Source organism: Pristiophorus japonicus, chromosome 5 (genome assembly GCF_044704955.1).
Source record: "Pristiophorus japonicus isolate sPriJap1 chromosome 5, sPriJap1.hap1, whole genome shotgun sequence".
Taxonomy (NCBI): domain Eukaryota; kingdom Metazoa; phylum Chordata; class Chondrichthyes; family Pristiophoridae; genus Pristiophorus; species Pristiophorus japonicus.
In genome coordinates, this window is record NC_091981.1 from 133,961,526 (window position 1) to 133,988,688 (window position 27,163).

At 46.4% G+C, this 27,163-nt stretch overlaps 1 protein-coding gene across 7 annotated transcripts in view; it reads right to left on the reverse strand.

Annotated features, from left to right (window-relative positions):
* Positions 1-27,163, reverse strand: part of LOC139264463 (ATP-dependent translocase ABCB1-like) — a 276,998-nt gene that overhangs the window by 16,464 nt on the left and 233,371 nt on the right. For all 7 annotated transcript variants that reach the window (XM_070880982.1, XM_070880981.1, XM_070880983.1 and 4 more), the window contains one exon: positions 7,072-7,278. In XM_070880982.1, coding sequence (XP_070737083.1) covers positions 7,072-7,278 — 207 coding nt within the window. The remainder of the gene's footprint in view (positions 1-7,071; positions 7,279-27,163) is intronic.

Consider the following 27,163-nt stretch of genomic DNA (forward strand, 5'->3'; position numbering starts at 1 on the left):
AAAGTTGAAGCAGCCTTTTGAATGAATCGCACGTGTGATTTTAAAATGGCGCCGACACCGCTGTGATTCATTCAGAACAGTTCCACTTTTTCTGAGTGCTTTGGCTAGTGCTATTGTGGGCGAGATGGTGAAAATGATGCTGGGTGATTTCCTGGGCGTTAGTTTCGGCAAATGTGATCTTTACGACAAAAAAAAAGTGGGCAGTCGGTATTATTGAATCTCAGCGTTAATTACATGCAGAAAGTAACGCTGGCCAATATTATGGGTTTTTGGTTTCGCCCATTCTGATGATTCCACTCAAAAAAAGTGTGCGGGCGGTAATATTTTTTCCCGATGTTACGCACACGGAGAAAGTAACACTCGTCGATAAGTGTCCGAAAAATGGGTGTCAGTTTCTATTTTGTGGCTAAATGGCCGATATCTCGGCGTTATACGTCATTTCAGCAGTAAAATAGACATTAAATGGGCGTTATGCATGCAAAAATAGTGTAAAGTTTAGCCCATAGTCTCAGAATAAGGGGCAGCCCATTTAAAACTCAGATGAGGAGGAATTTCTTCTCTCCGAAGGTTGTAAATCTATGGAATTCTCTGCCCCAGAGAGCTGTGAAGGCTGGGTCATTGAGTGTATTTAAGGCAGAGATAGACAGATATTTAAGTGATAAGGGAGTAAAGGGTTATGGGGAGCGGGCAGGGAAATGGAACTGAGTCCATGATCAGATCTGCCATGATCTTATTGAATGGTGGAGCAGGCTTGATACAATAAATGGTCTAATCCTGCTCCTATTTCTTATGTTCTTATGTGCAGTTGATGGCACCCTGCACCATGGGGAAGCCTGCTATCCTGGCAAAGCCACCACCACGCTCCACCTGCTTCTCTCTATTTAGAGAGAAGATAATGAAGTTCCCTCTCCCAGAGTACAGAGCCTCTTGTGGTCTCCTGGATACAGCGATGGACGGCAAACTGCGACATGTTTGCTATGTTGCTTGTTCCAGCCTGAAAAGATCCACTGGTGAAAAACAAATCAGGGCCATGATCACCTTGAGTGCCACTGGTAGTGCCAGTGTCATAAGAACATAAGAACACAAGAATTAGGAACAGGAGTAGGCCATCTAGCCCCTCGAGCCTGCTCCGCCATTCAACAAGATCATGGCTGATCTGGCCGTGGACTCAGCTCCACTTACCCGCCCGCTCCCCATAACCCTTAATTTCCTTATTGGTTAAAAATCTATCGATCTGTGATTTGAATACATTCAATGAGCTAGCCTCAACTGCTTCCTTGGGCAGAGAATTCCACAGATTCACAACCCTCTGGGAGAAGAAATTCCTTCTCAACTCGGTTTTAAATTGGCTCCCCCGTATTTTGAGGCTGTGCCCCCTAGTTCTAGTCTCCCCGACCAGTGGAAACAACCTCTCTGCCTCTATCTTGTCTATCCCTTTCATTATTTTAAATGTTTCTATAAGATCACCCCTCATCCTTCTGAACTCCAACGAGTAAAGACCCAGTCTACTCAATCTATCATCATAAGGTAACCCCCTCATCTCCGGAATCAGCCTAGTGAATCGTCTCTGTACCCCCTCCAAAGCCAGTATATCCTTCCTTAAGTAAGGTGACCAAAACTGCACGCAGTACTCCAGGTGTGGCCTCACCAATACCCTATACAGTTGCAGCAGGACCGCCCTGCTTTTGTACTCCATCCCTCTCGCAATGAAGGCCAACATTCCATTCACCTTCCTGATTACCTGCTGCACCTGAAAACTAACTTTTTGGGATTCATGCACAAGGACCCCCAGGTCCCTCTGCACCGCAGCATGTTGTAATTTCTCTCCATTCAAATAATATTCCCTTTTACTGTTTTTTTTCCCAAGGTGGATGACCTCACACTTTCCGACATTGTATTCCATCTGCCAAACCTTAGCCCATTCGCTTAACCTATCTAAATCTCTTTGCAGCCTTTCTGTGTCTTCTACACAACCCGCTTTCCCACTAATCTTTGTGTCATCTGCAAATTTTGTTACACTACACTCTGTCCCCTCTTCCAGGTCATCTATGTATATTGTAAACAGTTGTGGTCCCAGCACCGATCCCTGTGGCACACCACTAACCACCAATTTCCAACCCGAAAAGGATCCATTTATCCCGACTCTCTGCTTTCTGTTAGCCAGCCAATTCTCAATCCATGCTAATATATTTCCTCTGACTCCGCATACCTTTATCTTCTGCAGTAACCTTTTGTGTGGCACCTTATCGAATGTCTTTTGGAAATCGAAATACCCCACATCCATCGGTACACCTCTATCCACCATGCTCGTTATATCCTCAAAGAATTCCAGTAAATTAGTTAAACATGATTTCCCCTTCATGAATCCATGTTGCATCTGCTTGATTGCACTATTCCTATCTAGATGTCCCGCTATTTCTTCCTTAATGATAGCTTCAAGCATTTTCCCCACTACAGATGTTAAACTAACCGGCCTATAGTTACCTGCCTTTTGTCTGCCCCTTTTTTTAAACAGAGACGTTACATTAGCTGCTTTCCAATCTGCTGGTACCTGCCCAGAGACCAGAGAATGTTGATAGATTATAACGAATGCATCTGCTATAACTTCCGCCATCTCTTTTAATACCCTGGGATGCATTTCATCAGCACCAGGGGACTCGTCTACCTTGAGTCCCATTAGCTTGTCCAGCACTACCCCCCTAGTGATAATGATTGTCTCAAGGTCCTCACTTCCCACATTCCCGTGACCAGCAATTTTTGGCATGGTTTTTGTGTCTTCCACTGTGAAGACCGAAGGAAAATAATTGTTTAAGGTCTCAGCCATTTCCACATTTCCCATTATTAAATCCCCCTTCTCATCTTCGAAGGGACCAACATTTACTTTAGTCACTCTTTTTCGTTTTATATATCGGTAAAAGCTTTTACTATCTGTTTTTATGTTTTGCGCAAGTTTACTATCTTTCCTTTCTTTATTGCTTTCTTAGTTATTCTTTGCTGTCGTTTAAAATTTTCCCAATCTTCTAGTTTCCCACTAACCTTGGCCATCTTTTACGCATTTGTTTTTAATTTGATACTCTCCTTTATTTCCTTGGTTATCCACGGCTGGTTATCCCTTCTCTTACCGCCCTTCTTTTTCACTGGAATATATTTTTGTTGAGCACTATGAAAGAGCTCCTTAAAAGACCTCCACTGTTCCTCAATTGTGCCACCGTTTAGTCTGTGTTTCCAGTCTACTTTAGCCAACTCTGCCCTCATCCCACTGTAGTCCCCTTTGTTTAAGCATAATACGCTCGTTTGAGACACTACTTCCTTACCCTCAATCTGTATTACAAATTCAACCATACTGTGATCACTCATTCCGAGAGGATCTTTTACCAGGATATCGTTTATTATTCCTGTCTTATTACACAGGACCAGATCTAAGATAGCTTGCTCCCTTGTAGGTTCTGTAACATACTGTTCTAAGAAACAATCCCTTATGCATTCTATGAATTCCTCCTCAAGGCTACCCCGTGCGATTTGATTTGACCAATCGATATGTAGGTTAAAATCCCCCATGATTACTGCCGTTCCTTTTTCACATGCCTCCATTATTCCCTTGATTATTGCCCGCCCCACCGTGAAGTTATTATTTGGGGGCCTATAAACTACACCCACCAGTGACTTTTTCCCCTTACTATCTTTAATCTCCACCCACAATGATTCAACATTTTGTTCATTAGAGCCAATAACGTCTCTCACAACTGCCCTGATATCATCCTTTATTAACAGAGCTACCCTACCTCCTTTCCCTTCTTGTCTATCTTTCCGAATTGTAAGATACCCCTGTATGTTTAATTCCCAATCTTGGCCACCCTGCAACCACATTTCTGTAATGGCCACAAATCCTATCCATTTGTGATGATTTGTGCCGTCAACTCATTTACTTTATTTTGAATGCTGCGTGTGTTTAGGTAGAGTGTTTTAATACTAGTTTTTAAACCATGATTTTTAGTTTTGACCCCTCCTGCAGCCCCTTTATATTCATACATATTGTCCCTTCCTATCACCTTGTGATTTTCACTTACCCCAGTGCTCTGCTCTGCTCTGTTGCCTCCTGCCTTTTGCATACTTTCTTGGGGTCCTGTTCATCTGAGCTCTCACCCACTCTAACTAGCTCAGAGCCCTCTCCTGGGTTCCGAATAGTTCTCGCATTGAGGCACCGAGCTTTCATGCTTGCCTTTTTATAACACTTTGGCCCTTTAGAATTTTGCTGTACAGTGGCCCTTTTTGTTTTTGCCATGGGTTTCTCTCCCCTCCACTTTTACTCATCTCCTTTCTTTCTTTTGCTTCTGTCTCCATTTTGTTTCCCACTGTCTCCCTGCACTGGTTCCCATCCCCCTGCCATATTCGTTTAACTCCTCCCCAACAGCACTAGCAAACACTCCCCCTAGGGCATTGGTTCCGGTCCTGCCCAGGTGCAGACCATCCGGTTTGTACTGGTCTCACCTCCCCCAGAACCGGTTCCAATGCCCCAGGAATTTGAATCCCTCCCTGCTGCACCACTGCTCAAGCCACATATTCATCTGAACTATCCTGCGATTCCTACTCTGACTAGCACGTGGCACTGGTAGCAATCCCGAGATTACTACTTTTGAGGTCCTACTTTTTAATTTAGCTCCTAGCTCCTTAAATTCTTCTCGTAGGACCTCATCCCTTTTTTTACCTATATAGTTGGTACCAATGTGCACCACGACAACTGGCTGTTCACCCTCCCTTTTCAGAATGTCCTGCACCCGCTCCGAGACATCCTTGACCCTTACAGCAGGGAGGCAACATACCATCCTGGAGTCTCAGTTGCGGCCGCAGAAACGCCGATCTATTCCCCTTACAATTGAATCCCCTATCACTATCACTCTCCCACTCTTTTTCCTGCCCTCCTGTGCAGCAGTGCCAGCCATGGTGCCATGAACTTGGCTGCTGCTGCCCTCCCCTGATGAGTCATCCCCGTCAACAGTACTCAAAGCGGTGTATCTGTTTTGCAGGGGGATGACCGCAGGGGACCCCTGCACTACCTTAGTTGCACTGCTCTTCCTGCTGGCCTTCCATTCCCTATCTGGTTGTGGACCCTTCACCTGCGGTAAGACCAACTCACTAAACATGCTACTCACATCACCCTGCTTTGAGGCTGCAAGTCTCATTCCAAGAGGTGACAGAGAGCAGCTGCCGAACACACTGCTCCTGGCTTAGGGACAGGTAGGACAAGTGCTCCCTGAAGACCATAGGTGCGTGAGGCCTCTTGCTGAGAGCCTTCCTCCCACTCTTCACTCAGTGAACAGCTTGTCTTCTTTTCTCCCTCTGCTCCATCTCTCTATCATGCTGTAGCCCAAGGGAGACCGCAACTAGAGCCCCCATGATTCGAAGCAAGTGATGTGCTCAGGAGGCCTTCGAGTAGCAACCAATGCCTTCTCAACATGCACCACTACTCCCTGCCCACTTGAACAAGTTTTGTAATTTCTTACAGCAACCCAATAATCCTACAAACTCTGCAAGAACCAGTGCAAAAGCAATATGCAACTTAACTGCCAGTTTGATATATCCCTTTAATTTGCAATGGTGGGGGTGGGGGAGGGGTTTCCCATGTAGCTGAACACATGTTCACCTGTGCGTGTTTAGGACAGGATATTGAATGGAGCTGTGACATCGAAAATGGCAGGTCTTGTACCAAATCAGCATTACACGCTGACTGACATCACAATCTACCGACTCTGCTTAATGGCGGCGCACGGACGTACCACCCGTCATATCGCCCTAACCAAGATGGCGAACAGCACAAGCAGCACCGCAATTGGGCAGAAGTGAGGCGGACACCATTGTTTAAAAAAAGGGCCAATTGTACGGCACAACAGAGGTGAATTTTGCATCTGTTATCTTTTAAGGTCTGTAATTGAGTCATGCTAACATGTTGGAAAAATCATGGACTGTCATGGTAAAAATTGAAAAGTTTTTGAATTAATCATAGCAAACTATGAAATGTCATTGGGAGGGCTGGCTCTTTCATCTGTTCACAGCTGTGGGTATCTTATTTATACTGCATGGCTGCAGGTCTGACTTTTTTGCCCAGCAGAGAGCTCTGCACTTGCATGTTTACTTTTCCTGTATTGAGAATGCAGCTGGATCATGGAAGCAGTTTTTAAACTAGGTTTGACATTGCATTAGAGTTATACTCTGACAGTGCTCATCTTCAGAGTCAGATTAGGTCTGTTATTTTTGTGTGGCACAAATTTTTGTTTAAAATTAAAAAAATTGTACCATATAAACTAATGGCGGGATTTGGCAAAATAATTTAAGAGTGCTGTTTTAGACCATTTCTCCCAGTGCTGGAGAATAACATGCATTATATAAAATGTTAGACGCATTTTGTTGTCCTGATGAAATAACTGCCATAAACTCCATCAGCAAATGGAGACGTGCAATGATGTGATTGGTGATGTGACAGTTATCACATTGCTCATCATGTCTATGGTAAAAAATGGTTTTAAGTTTAAAATAAATTAAATGATCCTATGAAACTGCATTATTACAGAACTGCAGCTGATACCACATCTGCTGCAGTAGAGCCTTTCATGGCGGCTAATGTGATGGTTGTAATACTAGGCTTTTGGCGCAGGCTGCTCCCAGCTGTTCCATGATCCAAGCTTGCTGGAGAATTTCCCAAAAGGGCGACAATATTCCTTTAACACTAAAATGATACTTCAAAAAAAGAGACAGAATAAACCTCTGGCACATTACAATTCTAGGGTATAGGTGCTGTATTAGCATCAATGCACAAGGCTTTATAAAACACGAAGAATAAAGGATCAATATGTTTATTTTACATTATTAATACTATTTATGTCTATCTACTTTCAAATCTTCGCAATTACATTTCTGAAGTTTTTCATCTAAGATAGTTTACGATCAGAATTGTTGGTTGTATTGTAGCCGTTGTGTTGAATGTTGATTCAAACCAACTGCAGAGTTAATCAATGTGTGTGCACCACTGTAAAATCCTCATTATTATTATTGCTGTTTGATAATGGGTAAACTTACATCAGGGAGTTGTTCAATAAAAGAGTGAATATTTGCTGCTTTTGCTGCCTTCTCAATTTCCTCCTGCGACACAGTCCTGCTGTTGTCACCATAGGCGATATTCTCAGCAATGCTGCAATTGAAGAGCACAGGCTCTTGGGATACGATTCCAATTTGGGACCGAAGCCATTGGATGTTCAAGTTTCTGACATCAACTCCATCTAGAAACTACAATTAAAATAAACGTTAATTTTTTATAAACCTATAATGTAAGTGATCTACATATTTAAACAGTATTTGCATGAGTATAAATAATGAACTGCTTTTTTTGTTTGTATATGTTATATATGTAAACTTGTATTTACTCTGTACAGCCACTCGAGGGCTCTTCCCCTGGAGTCCCAAGGGATCCCATAATCCTTTGGGAGTACAGGTATTTAAGGAGGCCTCACAGATTGGAGAGGCACTCTGGAGACCTGCAATAAAAGACTAAAGTCACACTTTACTTTGGCTCACAGTGTTCAGTCTGATTCTTTCTCCAAACATAACAATTGGTGACGAGATAGCGAACCCAAAGATGCAGAGAACAGTGGGCATCCTGGAGAAATTCTCGGAGGGAGATGATTGGGAAACTTTTGTGGAGCGACTCGACCAATACTTCATGGCCAACGAGTTAGATGGGGAAGAGAACACTGCCAAACGAAGGCCGATTCTCCTCACCGTCTGTGGGGCACCAACGTATTGCCTCATGAAGAATCTGCTCACTCCAGCGAAACCCATGGAGAAATCGTACGATGATTTGTGCACACTGGTCCAAGAGCATTTGAACCCGAAGGAAAGCGTTCTGATGGTGAGGTACTGGTTCTACACCTACAAAAGGTCTGAAGGCCAGGAAGTGGTGAGTTATGTTGCCGAGCTAAGATGCCTTGCAGGACATTGCGAATTTGAAGGACATTTGGAGTACATGCTCAGAGACTTTTTCGTACTTGGCATTGGCCACGAAACCATACTTTGCAAACTTTTGACTGTAGAGATCCCAACCTTGAGTAAGGCCATAGCGATAGCCCAGAGGTTCATTGCCACCAGTGACAATACGAAGCAAATCTCTCAGCACACAAGTGCTGCTACAAATACTGTGAACAAAATGATGTTGTTTTCGAATCGTAATGTACAGGGCAGGTCACATATGCCTGCAGCTGCACGTCCGCAGATGTCTCAGAGTCCACCATCAAGGGTAATGAATGCAAGGCCATTAACACCTTGTTGGCGCTGCGGAGGTGATCATCGCTTGCATTCATGCCGATTCAAAGGGTATGTTTGCAAGGGCTGTGAAACAATGGGACACCTCCAACATATGTGCAGGCGAGCTGCTAATCCTGGTAAACCTGCAAACCACCATGTTGCAGAAGAGGACAGATCCACGGAGGATCCCAACGAACCAGAGCCTCAGACCGAGGAGGCAGAGGTACATGGGGTGCACACATTCACCACGAATTATCCCCCGATAATGCTGAATGTTGAACTAAATAGACTCACAGTGTCAATGGAGCTGGACACAGGCGTGACCCAGTCCATCATGGGCAAAAAGACTTTCGAAAGACTGTGGTGCAACAAAGCCTCAAGGCCAGTCTTAACTCCAATTCATGCGAAACTAAGAACTTACACAAAAGAACTGATTCCCATGATTGGCAGTGCTACCGTAAAGGTCTCTTATGATGGAGCGGTGCACAAGCTACTACTCTGGGTGGTACTGCCGATGGTCCCACACTGCTCGGCAGGAGCTGGCTGGGAAAGGTACGTTGGAACTGGGACGATGTCCGAGTGCTATTGCCCGCTGACGACTCTTTGTGTGCCCAGGTCTTAAACAAGTTCTCTTCGCTGTTCGAACCAGGCATCGGAAAGTTCCAAGGAGTAAAAGTGAAGATCCACCTAATTCCGGGGGCTCAACCCATCCATCACAAGGCGAGAGCAGTACCATACATGATGAGAGAAAGGGTAGAGATTGAGCTAGACCGGCTGCAACAAGAGGGCCTCATTTCACCGATAGAGTTCAACGAGTGGACCAGCCCGATCGTTCCTGTCCTCAAGGGAGATAGCACCTCAGAATCTGTGGCGATTACAAAGTAACGATTAATCGTTTCTCCCTGCAGGACCAATATCCACTAACAAGGCCGATGACCTCTTTGCAATGCTGGCGGGAGGAAAGACGTTCACGAAGCTGGATCTGACTTCAGCCTACATGACGCAGGAACTGGAGGAATCATCGAAGGGCCTCACCTGCATCAACACGCACAACGATCTTTTTATTTATAACAGATGCCCGTTTGGAATTCGATCAGCTGCGGCGATATTCCAGAGAAACATGGAAAGCTTACTGAAGGCAGTCCCGCACACCGTGGTCTTCCAGGACGACATCTTGGTCACAGGTTGGAACACAGTCGAGCATCTGCAGAACATGGAGGAGGTTCTTAGTGACTCAACCACGTGGGGCTCGGGTTAAAATGCTCGAAGTGCATTTTCCTGGTGCCTGAAGTGGAATTCTTGGGAAGGAGGATTGCGGTGGACGGCATCAGGCCCATCAATGCGAAGATGGAGGCAAGCGACAATGCACCGAGGCCACAGAACGTGACGGAGCTGCGGTCGTTTCTGGGACTCCTGAACTACTTTGGTAACTTCTTACCGGGTCTCAGCACACTGTTAGAACCACTATATGTCTCACTATGAAAAGGGGATAAATGGGTTTGGGGCAAAAGCCAAGAAAATGCCTTTGTAAAAGCGAGAAAATTGTTATGTTGAAAAAAATTGCTTGTGTTGTATGATCCATGTAAGTGTTTGGTACTAGCATGTGATGCGTTGTCATACGGCGTCGGGTGTGTATTGCAACAAGCTAATGAGTTCGGGAAACTGCAACCGGTTGCTTATGCATCCAAAAATCTGTCTAAGGCTGAGAGAGCCTACAGCATGATTGAGAAAGAAGCGTTAGCGTGTGTCTATGGGGTAAAGAAAATACATCAATACCTGTTTGTGCTAAAGTTTGAATTGGAAACTGACCATAAGCCACTCATATCCCTGTTTTCCGAGAGTAAAGAGATGAATACCAACGCATTGGCCTGCATCTAGAGATGGGCGCTCACATTGTCCGCATACAACTACGCAATCCACCACAGGCCAGGCACAGAAAACTGTGTCGATGCTCTCAGTAGACTGCCATTGCCCATCACGGGGGTGGAAATGGTGCAGCCCGCAGATTTAGCCATGGTTATGGAAGCATTTGAGAGTGAGCAATCACCCGTCACTGCCCGGCAGATCAAAACCTGGATGAGCCAGGACCCCTGATTATCCATCGTCAAAATCTGTGTGCTTCACGGGAGCTGGTGCAGCGTCCCAGTGGAAATGCAGGAAGAGATAAAGCCATTCCAGCAGCGCAAAGATCAAATGTCTGTACAGGCAGACTGCCTTCTGTGGGGCAATCGTGCAGTGATTTCCAAGAAGGGCAGAGACACCTTCATCAATGACCTCCACAGTACCCACCCAGGCATCGTAATGATGAAAGCGATAGCCAGATCCCACGTGTTTTGGCTCGATATCGATGCGGACTTAAGAGTCCTGTGTTCGCAGATGTAATACATGCTCGCAGTTAAGCAATGTACCCAGGGAGGCGCCGCTAAGTTTATGGTCTTGGCCCTCCAATCGTGGTCTAGTGTACACGTCGACTATGCAGGCCCATTCCTGGGTAAAATGTTCCTTGTGGTTGTGGATGCGTACTCGAAGTGGATTGAATGTGAGATAATGTCGGCTAGCACATCCGCTGCCACTACTGAAAGCCTGCGAGCTATGTTTGCCACACACGGCCTACCCGATGTCCTGGTGAGCGACAATGGTCCATGTTTTACCAGTGCTGAGTTCAAAGAATTCATGACCCGTAATGGGATCAAACATGTCACATCTGCCCCGTTTAAACCAGCGTCCAATGGTCAAGCAGAGAGAGCAGTGCAAACCATCAAGCAAGGCTTGAAGAGGGTAACTGAAGGCTCACTGCAGACTCACCTATCCCAAGCCCTGCTTAGCTACCGCATGAGACCCCACTCACTCACTTGGATCCCACCTGCTGAACTGCTCATGAAAAGGACACTTAAGACAAGGCTCTCGTTAGTTCACCCTGATCTACATGAACAGGTAGAGAGTAGGCAGCTTCAACAAAGTACATACCGTGATAACGCAAATGTGTCACGCGAGATTGCAACCAATGATCCTGTATTTGTATTGAATTATGGACAAGGTCCCAAGTGGCTTCCCGGCACTGTCGTGGCCAAAGAAGTGAGCAGGGTGTTTCAGGTCAAACTTTCAAATGGACTCATTCACCGGAAACACTTGGACCAAATCAAATTCAGATTCACGGACTATCCTGAACAACCCACCTTGGACCCTACCTTTTTTGATCCCTCAACATACACACCAGTGGCAACCGGCACTACGGTTGACCATGAAGCAGAACCCATCATCCACAGCAGCCCACCAGGCAGCCCAGCAATGGCCAGCTGCACAGCAGCCCAGTTAGTGCCCAACAAATGATTCAACAACACCAGCTTTCGCACCGAGACGATCAACCAGGGCAAGAAGGGCCCCAGATCGACTCACATTGTAAATAGTTACACTATTGACTTTGGGGGGTGTGGGGGTGGGGGAGTGTTGTGATACATGTAAACTTGTATTTACTCTGTACAGCCACTAGAGAGCTCATCTCCCGGAGTCCCAAGGGATCCCATAATCCCTTGGGATCACAGGTATTTAAGGCTGTCTCACAGGTTGGAGAGGCACTCTGGAGACCTGCAATAAAAGACTATGGTCACACTTTACTTTGAGCTCACATTGTTCAGTCTGACTTTCTCCATACATAGCAGTATATGTAATAGTAAAATAATTTCCTGGATCGACACCATCAGTAAGATTACAAATAAATTGTGCTTTGCTCCTATCAATGTTTCTATGTTTTATCATAGTGAGAATAAACATGTATGAATAGTTTTAAACGGGACATCAAGATTGGAATCATTTACTGCTGCTACGAGTGAGAACAGATCGGGCATTAGGCCGGGGAAAGGATTGGTGTGGGGTCGGCCAGCAATAGGGGACAGGCCATGCCATTAAAAGGATGGGGCGGATGTGGTCAGGCAGAGATTGCGGGCAGGCAGTGCCATTAAAAGAATGGGGGGAGGTAGTCGAGCAGAGATTGGGAATGAATGATCGGGGTGGGCGAAGAAAAGATCAAGGCCGGCCAGCCTCAGCATCATCGTTGAGGGAGGCAGGGGGTGGGGGGTGTAAAGTCCTGTCCCCGTAGTACAGACTCACACGAGGCACATACTGAAGTCAAGGTCACTCAGGACCTGCACCTTTATTACACAGCTCTTGAATGCCACACTTGCCTGAGACCTGTCTTTATATACCTGTCTTGGACAGGTGTCCAGTGTCTCCTGCAAGTGCACCCCTGTTGGTAAGGTAAGCTTGTGGTTACAGGTCATCACTAGTTACAGTCACATATAGCATGGTAAGATACAGTTATGTACAGTAGTGTGAGGTACATGACATCACCCTCCCCCAAAGTCTTATTGTCTTTATAGGTTCAGTCTCTCAGGTGGTCTACGCTCTCACGTGGAGCGTCTTAGTTGTGGTTCAGTTGTTTGCCTTGGTGCCTGTTTTTCTTTTGGTTGCTGGTACCTCGCCTGGGCTGTCTGTTTCATTCAGTATGATTGTTGGTGTCTTGCCTGGGCTGTCTGCTGGGATTGCCCTTTCCTTGTCTGTCCACCAGGTGTGGTGTGAGTTCCACATTGTAGTCTGCCTCTGGTTCCACAGTGTTGTTGGTGAATCTACTTTTGACTTGGTCTACATGCCTCCAGCAGGTTTGGCCATTGTCCATTTGTACCACCAGTAGCCCCTTTCCTTCCTTGCCTGTTACTGTCCCTGCAAGCCATTTGGGACCCATGCCATAGTTTAGCACAAATACTTTGTCCCCTATCTCATTCCACCTCCCCCTCGAATTTCGGTCATAGTACTCAGTTAGTTTATGGTGCTTTGCCTCAACAATTTCATGCATGTCTGGGAGGATTAATGAGAGCCTGGTCTTTAAGGTCCGTTTCATCAATAGCTGCGCGGGGGGAACTCCCGTCGATGAATGCGGACGAGATCTGTATGCCAGCAGCAGTCGTAACAGGCGGCCCTGCAGCGTGGGACCTTGGATTTTGAGCATGCCTTGTTTAATGATCTGCATTGCTCGCTCCGCCTGGCTGTTGGAGGCCGGCTTGGACGGTGCCGTCTTAACGTGATTTCGGCCGTGGTCACTCATAAAATCTTGGAATTCTGCGCTGGTGAAGCATGGACCATTATCACTGACCAATATGTCAGGAATGCCATGCGTTGCGAACATGGTTCCAAGGCTCTCCACAGTGGTGGAGGTGGTGCTCGAGTTTAAAATGGTGCATTCGATCCACTTTGAAAATGCATCTACAACTACGAGGAACATTTTGCCCATGAATGTGCCCGCATATTCTACGTGCACCCGCGACCACGGTTTGGTGGGCCAGGGGCTCAGGGGGGGCCTCCCTGGGGACATTACTGAGTTGGGCACAAATGGTGCACCGTCGGACGCAGAGCTCCAATTCCGCACCAATGCCAGGCCACCAGACGTGGGATCTGGCTATGTCCTTCATGAGAACGATCCCCGGGTGCTCGCGGTGGAACTCCCGGACAAACGCCTCTCTGCCTCGCAGAGGCATAACTACTCGGCTGCCCCACATCAGGCAGTCTGCTTGTAGTGACAGCTCATGCATGCGCCTACGGAAAGGATGGAAAGGTTTGATCTCCTCGGGGCAGGCATCGCGAGTCTCTGCCCAGTCACCAGTTAAGATACATCTTTTTACTCAGGATAACATGGGGTCACTGGTCGTCCAGGCTCTGATTTGGCGAGCCTCATGGGCGAACCTGTGGACTCAAAGGCATTGATTGTTGATTGCCATGACCATCTCACAGTCCTGTTCGTCAGACCCTTCCGTGGTCGCCAGGGGTAGCCTGCTAAGCGCGTCGGCACAGTTGTCTGTGCCTGGTCTGTGCCTTATGGTGAAATCGTAAGACACCAGCATGAGTGCCCACCGCTGAATGCGCGCCGAGGCGTTGCCGTTTATTGCCTTGCTCTCAGATAGGAGGGACGTGAGGGGCTTGTGGTCAATTTCTAATGTGAACTTGGCTCCGAAAAGATATTGGTGCATCTTTTTGACACCGTACACGCACGCGAGCGCCTCCTTCTCTACCATTCCGTACCCGCACTCCACCCACGAAAGTGACCTGGAGGCATAAGCTATGGGTTGTAATTTACCCGCACTATTGACATGTTGTAAAACGCACCCGACCCCGTACGCTGATGCATCACATGTAAGAACTAACTTTACCTGGATCAAAGAAAGCCAAAACACTGTTGGAACACAGAAGGTTGCGTGCCTTATTGAAGGCGCGTTCCTGCGCGTCCCCCAAAACCAATCGCACCCCTTTCTGAGTAGCACGTGGAGAGGCTCCAGCAGTGTGCTTAAGTTCTGCATAACGTTCCCAAAGTAATTGAGTAGCCCGAGAAAGGCGCACAGTTCTGAAACATTCCGGGGCCTGGGTGCCAGGCTAATTGCTTCGGTTTTGGACTCTGTTGGGCGGATTCCATCAGCGGCAATCCTTCTGCCCAAAAATTCAACCTCGGGCGCGAGAAACAGGCACTTGGATTTCTTAACTCTCAGGCCTACCTGATCCAACCGCTTTAGTACTTCCTCCAAATTGCGGAGATGGGAGTCGGTGTCCCTGCCCGTGATAAGTATGTCGTCTTGAAATACAACCATCCCCGGGATGGACTTGAGCAGACTCTCCTTGTTGCGCTGGAATATAGCAGCTGCCGTCCTGATGCCGAATGGGCATCGATTGTAAATGAAAAGGCCTCGATGTGTGTTGATGGTGGTGAGTAGCTTAGACTCGTCGGTCAATTCTTGCATCATATACGCAGATGTGAGATCTAATTTTGAGAAAAGTTTTCCTCCAGCCAATGTGGCAAATAAGTCCTCTGCTCTGGGCAGCGGGTATTGGTCCTGTAGGGAGACTCTGTTTACGGTTGTTTTGTAGTCCCCACAGATTCGCACAGATCTACCAGGCTTCATGACTGGGACGATGGGACTTGCCCAGTCACTAAATTCCACGGGTGAGATAATGCCTTCCCACAGAAGCCGGTTCAGTTCATGTTCAATCTTTTCCCTCATCACATAGGGCACAGCTCTAGCCTTGTGATGGTCTAGCATCCTGTGTGATGTAGATTTTGACTTTAGCCCCTTTGAAGGTGCCCACACCTGGCTGAAAGAGATGTTCAAATCGACTTAGAACTGTTGACCAGGAGGTCCGTTCCTCTGACGACATGGCGTGAACATCATCCCATTTCCAGTTTAGTTTTGCCAGCCAGATTCTCCCAAGCAGTGTTGGGAAATCTCCGGGGATAATCCACAGGGGAAGTCGATTCACTGTCCCTTTGTGTGTGACTGAGAGCATGGTGCTGTCGAGCACTGGGACGATTTCTTTGGTATAGGTCCTTAGTTTGGTGTCGATCCTTGTGAGTTTTGGTCTGTCTCTTTTGTGCGACCACAGCTGTTCAAATTGTTGAGCGCTCATGAGAGATTGACTCGATCCCGTATCCAGCTCCATGTTGACGGGTATCCCGTTGAGTAGGACCCTCATCATTATTGAAGGCGTCTTGTTGTCGGAGCAGTTGCCATTGATCATGTTGACCCGCTGTACCTCGGTGTCCTGGGTACTGTCCCCACCGTCTTCTGGTCTGCTTTCCGACCCTTCCAATTCGTATACCAGCCGAGCTGCCGTTTTTCTGCACATGCGGGCCAGATGCCCTGTATAGTCACAGTTTCTGCAAACAGCATGCTGAAATTGACACCCACTTGATGAATGCCTTCCTCCACATCTCCAGCACAGACCGCTTCCATTGTTTCCAAAGGATGAGCTGCGTCTGGCTGATCTCTCTTGAGCTTTTCTCAATTTGTCGCATTGCTCGCATTGTGGGTTGATGAGGTGTGAACGGCCGTTCATGTGGGCTTTGATGGCTTCTGGCGCCACTGCCTGCTGTTGAGGGCCTGCTCTCCTGCCTTTGTCTGTGTGTGGGGGTAGCGGCTTGTTTCACGCTGTGAACCCCTTGTTCCGATGGTTCGTTAGTTGTCGTACCCGCAGTGTAGATCAACCTCGTTTCTTCTTCTCCTGCCAAGAATGTCTGTGCAACCAGTGCTGCTGCCTCTAGGGTCAAATTCTTGGTCTCAATGAGCTTTCGGAATATGCCTGCGTGGCCTATTCCTTCAATAAAAAAGTCTCTCAAAACTTCTCTCCTTAGTTCATCGGAGAACTCACATAAGCTAGCCAACCTCCGAAGTTCTGCCACTAAGTCGGGTATGCTCTGGCCCACACCATCTGTAGTTGTAGAACCTGTGTCTGGCCATGTGTAGGCTGCTTGCTGGCTTCAGGTGGTCTCTTACCAGTGTGCTCAACTATTGAAACGACTTGCTTGCTGGTTTCTCGGGTGCCAGCAGGTCCTTCATTCAGGTGTATGTTTTTGAGCCACAGCTGGTCAAGAGATGGGCTCTTCTCTTGTCTGCCTTATCGTCGCCTAACCAGTCTTTGGTTACGAAGCTTTGCTGGAGCCTTTCTATAAAGACCTCCCAATTATCTCCAGCATTGTATTTTTCATCTGAGCCGTTGGTCGCCATTCTGTAATCCCGTAACTCGTCACCACTGTAAAGTCCTGTCCCTGCAGTACAGACTCACACGAGGCACATGCTGAAGTCAAGGTCACGCAGGACCTGCACCTTTATTACACAGCTCTCGAATGCCACACTTGCCTGAGACCTGTCTTCATATACCTGTCTGGGACAGGTGTCCAGTGTCTCCTGCTAGTGCACCCCTGGTGGTAAGGTAAGCTTGTGGTTACAGGTCATCTCTAGTTACAGTCATGTATAGCATGGTAAGATACAGTTATGTACAGTCGAGTGAGATACATGACAGGGTTGAAGAGGCCAAGGGAGGTAATCGGAGGCGTTGTGATGGAGTCTCTTATCGCGGAGGTGGGCTAGGTAGGGATCCTGGATCCAGGAGGTACATGTAAATCCACTTACCTCCTGGATCCAACAGTTCTCGGTTTACTGTAACTGCCGGGTTTCACGAATTGTGTGAAACCCGTCCATATGCAGTTAAAAACAAAATGGAGGTTTAAAAAAAGGCTTCCAGCCTCATTATAAAATTTTAATTGATGTTCTCCCCCCAGTGGAGTGGGTTGGTCCCCTGCCATTGTCCCACCTCTGTTAAAACCAGAAGTGGGCAGGTTGGAGGCGTGATCCCATTTTTCACAATTCCTACCCTCACAGTCCAAACCCACCCATATTTTTTGTTTGAAATTCCCCCAAATGTGCTGATACACTTCCTCTCACTGTGAAATGATGGAATGCTTTACACTACAAAAACAAAATGATCCAACTTTCCAAAATAAATCTGAACAACATCGGATTTTCATTTGAGCTGCAACTTGTTGCAAAACTATAGAATTATTTTAATTTTAACATACAAATCGATGAAAACCACAACCCTGAAATTACGGTACGGAATACTGGTGTATGAACATTTAAGACTTTCATCTGAAATTTCTCTTTCTCCATTTCACCTAAGGTGTTATCCTATTCATTTTAATCAGGTTACCACCTCTGCTAAAATTGTGCAGAGGGAAATTTCAGACATTTGTCCTCTGGATCCTATGGCATAAATTCAAGACACATGTGAATAGTATCAACATGCAGCATATTCTATTATTCTTTGTACCACCAGATGGTACTGTTGTCTGTCAAGCAATCTGCAAATTTTTGATTCTGGCTTCAGTGATGCGATTCAGAACTGTTGGTAATGCCACCAGTCATCATTTACCTGGCACAGAGTCTGGGATTTGAACTTGTGCCTGCTTGTATCACTCCATCCTTAAATGTTTGTCTACTTTCAGACAGGGGACCGTTATGCATGGTAGACAAACATGGTACCCACTGCACAACAGAAATCCTGTGAAATGTGAAGTGTACAGATTTACTGGTGATTTAACTCGACCTCATATGTGCAAAGCATGTACATAACCAGTCAACCAGATCCCCCATTACTGAGTCCACCACAAAGCAAAATGCCAGGAATGACCAAGATCTTACTTGAGATCAATAGCTACACTGTCAAGCCTATGCTGAACTTGGAGCTGGAGAATCTTCTGGCTGGGTACTGCCTTACTCAGACCAGACACTACATTCACCAAGGTCTGAGGTCACACTGACGTAGATTTGACACCTCAATCACATCGTTATAATCACATCCTGCATTCAGCAGTAAAAACTTGCAATTGTATAGTTCATTTAACTTAATAAAGCATCCCTTTCAAAAAGCAGAGAGATGGACTGAGCATTACAGCATTTCGGAAGTTGGCCGAAGGAACAGTGGAAAAGGTAGATTTTGAGGTTGTGAAAAACAGGGCGGGAAGTAGTAAGATGAAGAATTTTGGGGACGGAGATCCAGCTGGTGGAAGCAAGACATTCGAAAGCTCTACCACTAGGTGACAAACTCTGGAGAGGTGGAGGATTTCTAGGAGCCCAGAGTCAGATGTCCGTAGAGATGTAGGTTGAAGGTTGTAGAAGAATAGTGGGATAGAGGCCATGGAAGGATTTCAAAATGAGGACTGTTACGTCTGTAATGCACTTATGAATGACACCACGAGGCAATGTGTTGCACTCAAACTGTAGTGACCTTGGTCCTTTATTCGTAACTCCAGAGTGAGGCACAAGCATGGTGGGCAGCCTTATATACTGGACCCTGCACATCTATGCAGGTGACCCTCAGGTCTCCCACCACAGTGCCCTCTGGTGGACAGCCTCTGCCACAAGGGCCGGAAACCCCGGTCTCCACTAGTTGCACCCTCTAGTGGTGCCAGCATAGTATATATAGTGTAAACCTTATTGATCGTACATCAGCAACTATACAGTGACTACACAGAGAGTATATCTATAGTCTGCATATATAACATCACTCTTCCCCAAGTCCTTTGTGCTGATTACCTATGTGCTCTGGCTTAGCTCTCCCCAGATTTAAGTGCCAATAGCCCTTGCATCTTGGCTGTGCTTTGGCTTGGCTCTCTCCCTGTTAACCCCCAAGTCCTTTTGCCACAACGTTGGGTAGTGGTTACCAGTTTAGAAGATTCGATGATGCAGTGGAGGTTCCAGTGGGTTCTGGGTGTGATCCATGTGTGTGTCCATGGTTACATGCATCCATTCCCCACAACCCCCTCCCCCCTTCCCCGCCACAGCGACATCATGCAGCAGGCCCGTTATATTAACATACAGGATCAGCCACAGCGCAAGTACAAAGAAAGGAAGTTACAGTTTGTATCATGACCTCTTGGCTCAGTGACTTACATTCGTTACGTTTTGCGGGTCGTGCGCCAGGATTGGGTAGATTGCATTCATGGTTCAGTCATGGTAAGTACTGAGGTAGCAGTACAGGTATGCAAGAACGCAGGTTCCAGAGCAACCGGACAGGGTCCTAGTTGTCTGATAGTGGCGTTGCGCCCCCCTGCTAGCAGGATGGGCTTGGTTCGCTCACTTAGCCAGGACTCAGGGCCTTTGCTGTTGCCTAATGGTGGGCAGAGCCACACATGTCTGTGGCCTCCCTGACCTCCTTTGAGAGCTGCAGAATCTTCTGCCTGCTCTCTAACGGTGTTGGGAACCTGGCTATTCCAGATCCAGTTTGGGGAACTCGATAGTTCTGACCTTTTGCTCCCGGACATGGCCAAGGTAGCGACTGAGTCTGGGGGCTGCACCGTCTCCACCTGGGAGGTGGGCAACGGTGGCCGACTGCGCGTATTGGCGCCGTTTTCGTTTCCAGGTCCATGGCGAATAGTGCCATCAGGTGCCTGCAGCATGGGATAGACCTGGGGCAGGGTATCAGGACCTCACCCTCCTGAGGTCACTGGCCTATAACTTGTGGGGACACCTGCGGCAGGGCATCAGGATCAGCACCTTTACCTTCCCAAATTTACTCGCTTACTGGAAAGGTAACTTCGACGGTATGAGGCATGAATTGGCTAGAATAGACTGGCAAAGGATACTTAAAAGATTGACGGTGGATAAGCAATGGCAAACATTTAAAAATCACATGGATGAACTTCAGCAATTGTACATCCCTGTCTGGAGTAAAAATAAAACGGGGAAGGTGGCTCAACCGTGGCTAATAAGGGAAATTAAGGATAGTGTTAAAACCAAGGAAGAGGCATATAAATTGGCTAGAAAAAGTATCAAATCTGAGGACTGGGAGAAATTTAGAATTCAACAGGGGAGGACTAAGGTTTTAATTAAGAGGGGGAAAATAGAGTAGGAGAGGAAGCTTGCAGGGAACATAAAAACTGACTGCAAAAGCTTCCATAAATATGTGAAGAGAAAAAGATTAGTGAAGACAACGTAGGTCCCTTGCAGTCAGATTCAGATAATTTATAATGGGGAACAAAGAAATGGCAGACCAATTGAACAAATACTTTGGTTCTGTCTTCACGAAGAAAGACACAAATAACCTTCCGAATATACTAGGGGCTAGTGGGTCTAGTGAGAAGGAGGAACTGAAGGATATCCTTATTAGGTGGGAAATTGTGTTAGGGAAATTGATGGGATTGAAGGCCGATAAATCACAGGGGCCTGCATCCCAGAGTACTTAAGGAAGTGGCTCTAGAAATAGTGGATGCATTGGTGATCATTTTCCAACAGTCTATCGACTCTGGATCAGTTCCTATGGACTGGAGGATAGCCAATGTAACACCACTTTTAAAAAAAGGAGGGAGAGAGAAAACGGGTAATTATAGACCGGTTAGCCTGACATCAGTAGTGGGGAAAATGTTGGAATCAATCATTAAGGATGAAATAGCAACGCATTTGGAAAGCAGTGACAGGATTGGTCCAAGTCAGCATGGATTTATGAAAGGGAAATCATGCTTGACGAATCTTCTGGAATATTTTGAGGATGTAACTAGCAGAGTGGACAAAAGAGAACCAGTGGATTTGGTGTATTTAGACTTTCAAAAGGCTTTTGACAAGGTCCCGCACAAGAGATTGGTGTGCAAAATCAAATCGCATGGTATTGGGGGTAATGTACTGACGTGGCTAGAAAACTGGTTGGCAGACAGGATGCAGAGAGTCGGGATAAACGGGTCCTTTTCAGCATGGCAGGCAGTGACTGGTGGAATGCCGCAGGGCTCAATGCTGGGACCCCAACTCTTTACAAAATACATTAATGATTTGATGAATTGAGTGTAATATCTCCAAGTTTGCAGATGACACTAAACTGGGTGACGGTGTGAGCTGTGAGGAGGATGCTAAGAGGCTACAGGGTGACTTGGACAGGTTAGGTGAGTCGGCAAATGCATGGCAGATGCAGTATAATGTGGATAAATGTGAGGTTATCCATTTTGGGGGCAAAAACACGAAGGCAGAATATTATCTGAATGGCGGCAGATTAGGAAAAGGGGAGGTGCAACGAGACCTGGGTGTCATGGTTCATCAGACATTGAAGGTTGGCATGCAGGTACAGCAGGCGGTAAAGAAGGCAAATGGTATGTTGGCCTTCATAGCTAGAGGATTTGAGTATAAGAGCAGGGAGATCTTACTGCAGTTGTACAGGGCCTTAGTGAGGCCTCACCTGGCATATTGTGTTCAGTTTTGCTCTCCAAATCTGAGGAAGGATGTTCTTGCTATTGAGGGAGTGCAGCGAAGGTTCACCAGACTAATTCCAGGGATGGCTGGACTGTCATATGAGGAGAGACTGGATCAACTGGGCCTTTATTCACTGGAGTTTAGAAGGATGAGAGGGGATCTCATAGAAATGTATAAGATTCTGACGGGACTGGACAGGTTAGATGTGGGAAGAATGTTCCTGATGTTGGGGAAGTCCAGAACCAGGGGACATATTCTTAGGATAAGGGGTAGGCCATTTAGGACTGAGATGAGGAGAAACTTCTTCACTCAGAGTGTTGTTAACCTGTGGAATTCCCTGCTGCAGAGATTTGTTGATGCCAGTTCATTAGATGTATTCAAGAGGGAGTTAGATATGACCCTTACGGCTAACGGGATACTGAGGGAATGATCAGCCATGATCTTATTGAATGGCAGTGCAGGCTCGAAAGGCCGAATGGCCTATTCCTGCACCTATTTTCTATGTTTCTATGTTTGGGGACACTCTATTCCCGACATCTCACAACAACATTTTGCTCTTCACGTTAGGACTGGTAACGACATCTCGCAACAATATTTTATTCTTTACATGAGGAATAGTACCGGCATCTCACAGCAACGTTTTGTTCACAATCTTCATCGGTTCATTACATTGATTGCCATGCATATAATGTCTCTTTAATTTCAGTTGGTTGCGGGTCTCCTTTAAGAGAACCCTGCTGGCTTTACTCCAATCAAATCCTTTGTTAGACATGACGTATTGGTCCCTCAGCATTGCACCTTGTGATTTGGCCACGGCCATTTTTTTTCCAGCCACGCTGCACCTCACCATCTTGCCTCTGTCCATGAGGTCAACTACCTTGATCCTTCTCTCCCGCGATTCTGCCACAAAAACTGGAAGAGAGCCTGTGAAATCGATCTTCCTCCCCAGGAGTCCTGCCACTGGAGCTGGGAAGGTACTTTTAGCTCGTTCCGGTCGGATCATTGCCACGCAGTCATGATGGATGGTCTGTGCCTCAGGTGCTGCACTGCTCTGTTCTCTGGTGCCTGGCCCAAACAAAGGCGAGGTTTTGCTCTGCCTCTGAGCACGGGGGACATCAATTGCTGGAGTGAAGAGGTCTTCCCATTTCCACTGGATCTTCCCCATCCACCTTCTTCCGAGTAGCGTTGGACCATTACCTGCAATGATTCACAGAGGTAACTCGTGCACCACGTCATTATGGGTTACACTTACATCCGCATTACCAAGGACTGCGATCAGCTCCTTGGTGTAGGTGCGCAATTTTTCCTGTACTGGAACCAGCTCGGGTCGTTTTCATTGCATAGCCTCTCAAAGGCATCCTGGCTCATCACTGACTGGCTCGCTCCTATGTCCACTTCCATGAAGACTGGAACACTGTTTATCTCGACTTCCATCTTCACTGGAGGACAATTGGTGGTGCAGGTATACACTCCATACACTTCTTCTTGGGGCTGAGCTGCCTCTCTGGCCAAATGGATTCAAAGTTATCTACCAACTCCTCTGCGAGACAGTGAGTCGTATTTCTTTTACACATATGCTGGAGGTGGCCTTTCATGTTTCAGGTTTTGCATACATACTCAGAAAACTCACACTGGTGAGCCCTATAGTTTCCTCCGCAATGCCAGCATGGTGCTACTCGATTAGCACTCCTTGGCGTATTCTGAATTCTAGAACCCTGAGGTCTGTGCTCTCTGCCCTGGGCAGTGCCATGTTCTACAGTCTTGCCTGTGAGAGGCACCATTCTGTGTACAGTACTTGCTGGGTTTGAGTCCACAGGATGAATAATTTGCTTGGTGCTGCAGGTCGAGGTCATGTACGCATGATTGATGCTGATGGCCTTCTGCAGGTTGACTGTGGTGTCGGCAGATAATAGCTTGTGAAGGAGGCCCTCGTGGCCAATTCCTATAACGAAGATGTCTCACAATGCTTCGTTGAGGTGCGTGGCAAAATCACATGGTGCCGCGGGTCTCCTGAGGTCGGCAGCATATTTTGCAATCTCCTGGCCCTAGGTCTGCGGTGGGTGTAGAATCTGTGCCTGGCCATGAGGATGCTCTGTTTTGGTTTTAGTTGGTCACGAATTCATTCAGTCAGCTCATCGTATGTCTTATTCTTGGGCTTCCTGGGTGCCAGCATGTCCTTGACGAGGCGGTAGACCTCGGGCCTACAACTGGTCAGCAGTATAGCCTTGCACTTCTCCGCCAATATGTCCGTCTCCCCTGCCAGGTCGTTGGCCACGAAATATTGCTTGAGCCTTTCCATGAAGGCATCCCAATCATCACCCACTGCGAAGTCTTTTAGTGTGCCAAAGATAGCCATAATCGCGTGAAAGTCCGTATTCTCGTCGCCAGTTGTTATGTCTGTAATGCACTTATGAATGACACAACAAGGCAATGTGTTGTACTCAAACTGTAGTGACCTTGATCCTTTATTTATAACTCCAGAGTGAGGCACAAGCATGGTGAGCAGCCTTTTATACTGGACCCTGCACACCTATGCAGGTGACCCTCAAGTCTCCCACCGCAGTGCCCTGTGGTGGACAGCTTCTGCCACAGGGGCAGGAAATCCCGGTCTCCACCATTTGCACCCTCTACTAGTGCCAGGATAGTATATATACAGTGTAAACCTTATTGATCGTACAGCAGGTAACAAGCCTCCATCTTATGCAACTATATTGTGACTACACAGAGAGAATATCTATAGTCTGCACATATAACAAGGACAAGGATCTTGAACTGAATGTTTTGGGAGATGGAGAGCCAGTGGAGTTCAATGAGGATAGGGGTAATATGTCAGTGGGACTTAATGTAGGACTCAATAGAGACAGCATTCTCCATCAATCTCAATCCTGTTTCATTGAGCCTGAATTTGGGGAGTGCAAGAATGGTAAATGGTCTTAGTTATGTATACAATTGCATGTAAATTTATTTTGCAAAGCTGGAAAAATTGATCAGATAAACTTAGAGCATTGTTAGGTCTCATGATGGTGGCACTATTTGGCTATAGCTATCCAGAGGATAAGAATTAGCAAGTACACCAATAATTATAAGGTTGGTGTCTGCACTGGCGTTCCAGGGACGTTAGGCTAGGGTAGGGTGGGGGGAGGGGTAGCAGATTGGCTTGTGGGTGTAAACATTTTTAGATTGCTATGTACACCCTGATACAGCCTCTTACGTACTCAGTCACATCACAGTGAAAGAATGATTTCAGGAGAGACAAATGGTTCAACTAATTGGAATCAATTAATGAGTCCAATAGAATTGATTCAATCTCACCACATAATGCGCAGCAGTCATTGACAAACTTGCGACAATGCTGTTGTTATTGACTCAGAGTTCCTGATCATTTAGTTGGATCATATTCTCACACAAGAGTTCATTATTTATTAAGATAAGGAACTGATGCCTGTTTTACACCCCGCCCGATTTCCTTTTGCATTGAAGTCAATTGGGTGGGATATAAAGCAGAATGCTGATTCACTATTGCCTGTTTTGCATCCACTAGGTTTCCAGCGGCAGCCCAAATGAAATAATGGCAGTGCTGCAACACTTCCACTGGCAGAGGGTGTCATTACAACATGGCAAGTTTACATTATAAATGTGGATAAGAACATAAGAAATAGGAGCAGGAGAAGGCCATACGGCCCCTCAAACCTGCTCCGCCATTTAATACGATCAAGGCTGATCCGATCATGGACTTAGGTCCACTTCCCTGCCCACTGTCCATAACCCTCTATCCTCTTATTGTTTAAGAAACTGTCCATTTCTGTCTTAAATTTATTCAATGTCCCAACTTCCACAGCTCTGAGAGGCAGCGAATTCCACAGATCACAAACCTCTGAGAGAAATTTCTCTTCAGTTCAGTTTTAAATGGGTGGCCCCTTATTCTAAGATGATGCCTTCTAGTTCTAATCTCCCCTATCAGTGGAAACATCCTCTCTGCATCCACCTTGTCAAGCCCCCTCATAATCTTACACGTTTCGATAAGATCACCTCTCATTCTTCTGAATTCCAATGAGTAGAGGCCCAACCTACTCAACCTTTCCTCAAAAGTCAACCTAGTGAACCTTCTCTGAACTGCCTCCAAAGCAAGTATATCCTTTCATAAATATGGAAACCAAAACTGCATGCAGTATTCCAGGCGTGACCTCACCAATACCTTATATAGCTGTAGTAAGACTTCCCTGCTTTTATACTCCATCCCCTTTGCAATAAAGGCCAAGATTCCATTGGCCTTCCTGATCACTTGCTATACCTGCATACTATCCTTTTGTGTTTCATGCACAAGTACCCCCAGGTCCCGCTATACTGCAGCACTTTGCAATCTTTCTCCAGTTAAATAATAACTTACTCTTTGATTTTTTTCTGCCAAAGTGCATTACCTCACACTTTCCAACATTATACTCCATCTGCCAAATTTTTGCCGACTCACTTAGCCTGTCTATGTCCTTTTGCAGATTTTGTGTGTCCTCCTCGCACATTGCTTTTCCTCCCATCTTTGTAGCATCAGCAAATTTGGCTACGTTACCTTAAGTCCCTTCCTCCAATTCGTTAATATAGATTGTAAATAGTTGGGGTCCGAGCACTGATCCCTGCGGCACCCCACTGGTTACTGATTGCCAACCCGAGAATGAACCATTTATCCCGACTCTCTGTTTTCTGTTTGTTAGCCAATCCTCTATCCATGCTAATATATTACTCCCAACCCCGTGAACTTTTATCTTGTATGTGGCACCTTGTCAAATGCCTTCTGGAAGTCCAAATACACCACATCGACTAGTTCACCTTTATCCACCCTGTTCGTTACATCCTGAAAGAATTTTAGCAAATTTGTCAAACATGACTTCCCCTTCATAAATCCATGCTGACTCTGCCTGACAGAATTTTGCTTTTCCAAATGTCCTGCTACTACTTCTTTAATAATGGACTCCAACATCTTCCCAACCACAGATATTAGGCTAACTGGTCTATAGTTTCCTGCTTTTTGTCTGCCTCCTTTTTTAAATCGGAACATTAAATTTGCAGTTTTCCAATCTGCTGGGACCTCTCCAGAATCCAGGCAATTTTGGTAAATTACAACCAATGCATCCACTATCCCTGCCGTTACTTCTCTTAAGACCCGATGATGCAAGCCAAAAGCCATCAGGTCCATTGGATTTATCCCCCTTTAGTCCAATTATAAGAACATAGGAACATAAGAAATAGGAGCAGGAGTAGACCATACGGCCCCTCGAGCCTGCTCGACCATTTAATAAGATCATGGCTGATCTAATCATGGATTCAGCTCC